Genomic DNA, 4,257 nt, shown 5'->3' with positions numbered 1-4,257 from the left:
TTTTTGGTTATTTAAATCTGGAAACAAAAAATCTGAATGCTGATGGGGAAGGGTATTTGTCAATTTTTATAAAGATTATTATATAATAACATGTATGAAAAAAATCAACAGATATAGATATTAACAAGTTAATTGGTCTATATCTTTGTCCATTCCTTGTGGAGAATCCTAAGATCTGACCATTCTTTAGTCAGAGTCCCTCACAAGTGCATATGTGAGTCCTGTGGCCTGTACCAAAACACATTTTCCTTATAGAAAAACTTTACAACAGAATCCTTCTCTTCTAACTTAGGTTTGGTTTAATCATTTCATCAAAATAACCATGAAGTATATTTTTATCAGTAGTCTTTTTCAACCTTGTGTAGAGTCAATGGGCCCACTGTCAAGCTCAGATCCATCAATAGCTGAAAATTCGGTGTCAATAATTGGTTTCAGAAATCTCTCAACCTTGGTTAGTCGTTGCTTCAGTTTCTGCTGCATTGACTCATACTCGGCCAGGATACGAGCAAACCGAGTTTGCAGGCGATCAACTGAACCCTCCATTTGGGTAACCTTCTCCTCGAGATCTTTTGGGTCACTTCCAGCATTTGCAATATTCAAATCCAATAGACCATCTTTCATCAAGATTTGCTTCCCTTTCTCTTCTAGCATAGATTTGGCATCTGGATATTCAGTTAGCGCTTCCATCAGGTCATCTTTTGAAAGACAGAAGAGATCTGAGTATCCAATACTTTTAATATTGGCTGTTCTTCGATTGCCAGCTTTGCTGCCTTTAATGTTAAGGATGCTGATCTCACCAAAGTAGCTGCCATCACTCAGTACCACAAACTGAGTGACTCCATCATCAGCTACCACTGCAAGTTTACCTTCCTTAATGATGTACATTTCTCGCCCAATATCTCCTTTCTTACAAATGTAATCTCCAGGACTATAAACCTGGGGTTGTAATTTCAAGACCAACTCCACCAACAAACCAGCTTCACAATCAGCAAAAATGCGTACCTTTTTTAGTGTATCTAAATGAACATTGATAGCAATCTCTGCTCTTAGTTTGTCAGGTAGATACCTCAAGACTTCTCTCTCATCCACTGTTTTTTTGTTGGTCCACAGATAGTCAAACCATTTGATAACTCTCTTCTCCATATCTTTGCTTACATTTCGAAAATGCATATATTGCTTGATAGCATCAATTTTTGCTTGAAATTCTGCTCTGGCTGCATTCATGTTGGATATCATGGAACCTATATTACCAACAATGGTAGCAAAAATTAACACTCCAATCAAGAAATCAACAACCACAAAGACATACTCAGAATCCCTCACAGGAGGTGGTGTTTCTCCAATCGTGGTCAAAGTCAGTGTAGACCAGTAAAGGCTATATACATATTTCCTAGCCAAACGGCCAAATTCAGGATCATTAACATCAGGATAGACCCATGTATCATTTCCAAATCCAATAGCTTTTGAAATAGAGTAGTACACACATGCATTCCAGTGGATAATGATAACAATATACATAACAAGGTTAGAAATTCTGAAGATATTTGGGTAGTTTGTCCTTGTTTCTGTTCTCTGGAAGAACTCAAACATGCGAGAAATCCTGAACAGTCTGTTTAATCTAATTTCTGGGTAGTTCCACCCCAGTTGAAAATATAGTAAATCAGTTGGTAGCATTGACAGAACATCAAATTTAAATTGCAAGTTTGATTTATATTTCTCTATGAGTTTAAGTTTTTCCCTCACCAGCAGTCCTTGTTCTAGGTAACCTAAAAAGCAAAAACAAAACAATGCTTTTTTTTCTTTTTCAATGCCATTGTGAGTTTTTCTAAAATAATTCTCTAATGCATTTTTTCTAAAGTGACTTAATGAACTGCATTAAGGTTATAAGAATTTATACAATCATAAATACAGAAAACATTCTTTGGCAGAAATAAAAAGTAAACCACCTTAAGTTTAAAAGTAAAAAATTATACATACACACGTACACACACATAGAATCCCCATCAAAGCAAAGCTAGAGCTTTTCTTTTTCTTTTTTTTTTAAATTAAATTTATTTCCTTTTGTTGCCCTTGTTGTTTTTTTATTGTTGTAGTTATTATTGTTGCCGTCATTGTTGGATAGGACAGAGAGAAATGGAGAGAGGAGGGGAAAACAGAGAGGAGAGAAAGACACCTGCAGACTTGCTTCACTACCTGTGAAGCGACTCCCCTGCAGGTGGGGAGCCTGTACTCAAACCCGGATCCTCACACTGGTCCTTGCACTTTGCACCACCTGTGCGCTTAACCCACTGCTCTACTACCCGACTCCCCCTTTTTCTTTTTTTTGTTGTTCTTTTTTTTTTTTTTAATTTCCCTTTATTGGGGGATTACTGTTTTACATTTGACAGTAAATACAATAGTTTGTAGTTGTTCTTAACAGAGCATTGCTCAACTCTGATTTATGGTGGTACAGGGGATTGAACCTGGGACTTTATAGCCTCAGGCATAAAAGGCTGTTTGCATAACCATTATGCTATCTATCTCCACTTTACCCAAGTGTTGTTCAATGCTCCATTTTCATCTCCTCTTCTAATTCCCCAGACCTCCTTGGAATGTTTCCTTACCTACACTGTTACCATTGGCTTTGCTGCATAAAACCCAAAATTTCAATGCTCTGATACATTACACTAGGAAAGAATTTCCTTACTGCCTACCAGAACTGTTAATAAGACTGAACAACTAGAGCATTGCTCCAGCACAGATATTTAGAGAATTACCCTATTTTACATAATGATTTTTAAAAGCTGTATTCTTTGTATACTGGTTACATTTACATGTGAAAAGCTGCTTAGAAACAATGTATTCATACCTATTTAAAAAGACCACTGGGGGTCGGGCGGTGGCGCAGTGGGTTAAGCGCACGTGGTGCAAAGCGCAGGGACCGGTGTAAGGATCCCGGTTCGAGCCCCCGGCTCCCCACCTGCAGGGGAGTCGCTTCACGGGCGGTGAAGCAGGTCTGCAGGTGTCTATCTTTCTCTCCCCCTCTCTCTCTGTCTTCCCCTCCTCTCTCCATTTCTCTCTGTCCTATCCAACAACAAAGCAACGCCAACAATGGCAATAATAACCGCAACGAGGCTGCAACAACTAGGGCAACAAAAAGGGGGGAAAATGGCCTCCAGGAGCGGTGGATTCATGGTGTAGGCACCGAGCCCAGCAATAACCCTGGAGGAAAAAAAAAAAAAAAAAAAAAGAACACTGCAAGTAGAAGGCTATCAAATCCTGCCTCCTGGTCAATAGCTTTTCACCAGGGGCTATAAAGTTGAATTGAGGATATGTGTCCTGCTTCTTATAAAAGTGATAAAACAGCTCTGTTAGGTACAAGGACACTTTTTTCAATGCCTCTTGAAAAGATATTTCTGCAGAGTTGGTGGATTGTTTTGGAACTCTATTCCTCTCACTTGGCATAAACCTAGTGAACATGAAAATGTGGTCACTTTGCAGTAACCCACATTCAAAAGGTTGTCTAGTAACATTCATCTTGATTTGCTGGAGTGCTCTAAGCCTGTGGGTGGGTATATAGTATTCTTGCCTTCAACTATGCCCTTTCCTCTAAAACAGCTGATTTTTGTTAGTTTACTCTGAAAGATGCTTGAATGAATATGTTTAGAATGATATACATAAAAGCATACAACTCAAAATATCCCACTCTGAACATATTTACCTGTTCTTGTTCGCACAAACATATCGAGAAGATAGACTACATCAGACATATAATCGCAAAAGAGCCAGTATATTATGTAATCAGACTGCAGTTCATCAAAACATGCTCTGTAAGAGAAAAACTGTATAAATAAAATAACCAACTTCAGAAAAAAAAGTATCCATTGTATTTTATTTTTATTTTTTTAGTTGTGTGTGTGTGTGTATATATATTTTTTTTCTTTTCTTTTTTGTTAATTTTTTATTTATAAAAAGGAAACATTGACAAAACCATAGGATAAGAGGGGTACAACTTCGCACAATTCCCACCACCAGTTATTTTGATTTTTTATCATACTGAAGAGTGTAACAATGCTAGGAAGGACCCTGAGAGTCCATTTAATATGCCATGATTTCCCTGGATCTTTTCAAATAGCTGGAGTTTCACACTTATAAAGCCCAACATTTTCTCCATTATACTAGTTGATTTTGTGAAAACATCAAACCTAGGGACCAGGAGATGGCTGACTGGAAAGATTCTTTTTTTAAAAAAATATTTATTTTATTTATTTATTCCCT

General features: G+C 37.5%; 1 protein-coding gene across 1 annotated transcript in view; it reads right to left on the bottom strand.

Annotated features, from left to right (window-relative positions):
- Positions 1-351: 351 nt before the first annotated feature.
- The window catches only part of CNGA1 (cyclic nucleotide gated channel subunit alpha 1), a 9,528-nt gene continuing 5,622 nt past the window's right edge, over positions 352-4,257 (bottom strand). Inside the window, 2 exon segments of the mRNA XM_060188463.1 lie at positions 352-1,766; positions 3,701-3,924. Coding sequence (XP_060044446.1) covers positions 352-1,766; positions 3,701-3,924 — 1,639 coding nt within the window.

Source organism: Erinaceus europaeus, chromosome 3, assembly GCF_950295315.1.
Source record: "Erinaceus europaeus chromosome 3, mEriEur2.1, whole genome shotgun sequence".
In the NCBI taxonomy this organism is placed as follows: Eukaryota; Metazoa; Chordata; class Mammalia; order Eulipotyphla; family Erinaceidae; genus Erinaceus; species Erinaceus europaeus.
The sequence above is the reverse complement of the archived record's forward strand: the minus strand, read 5'-3'. Positions and strand labels throughout refer to the sequence as shown.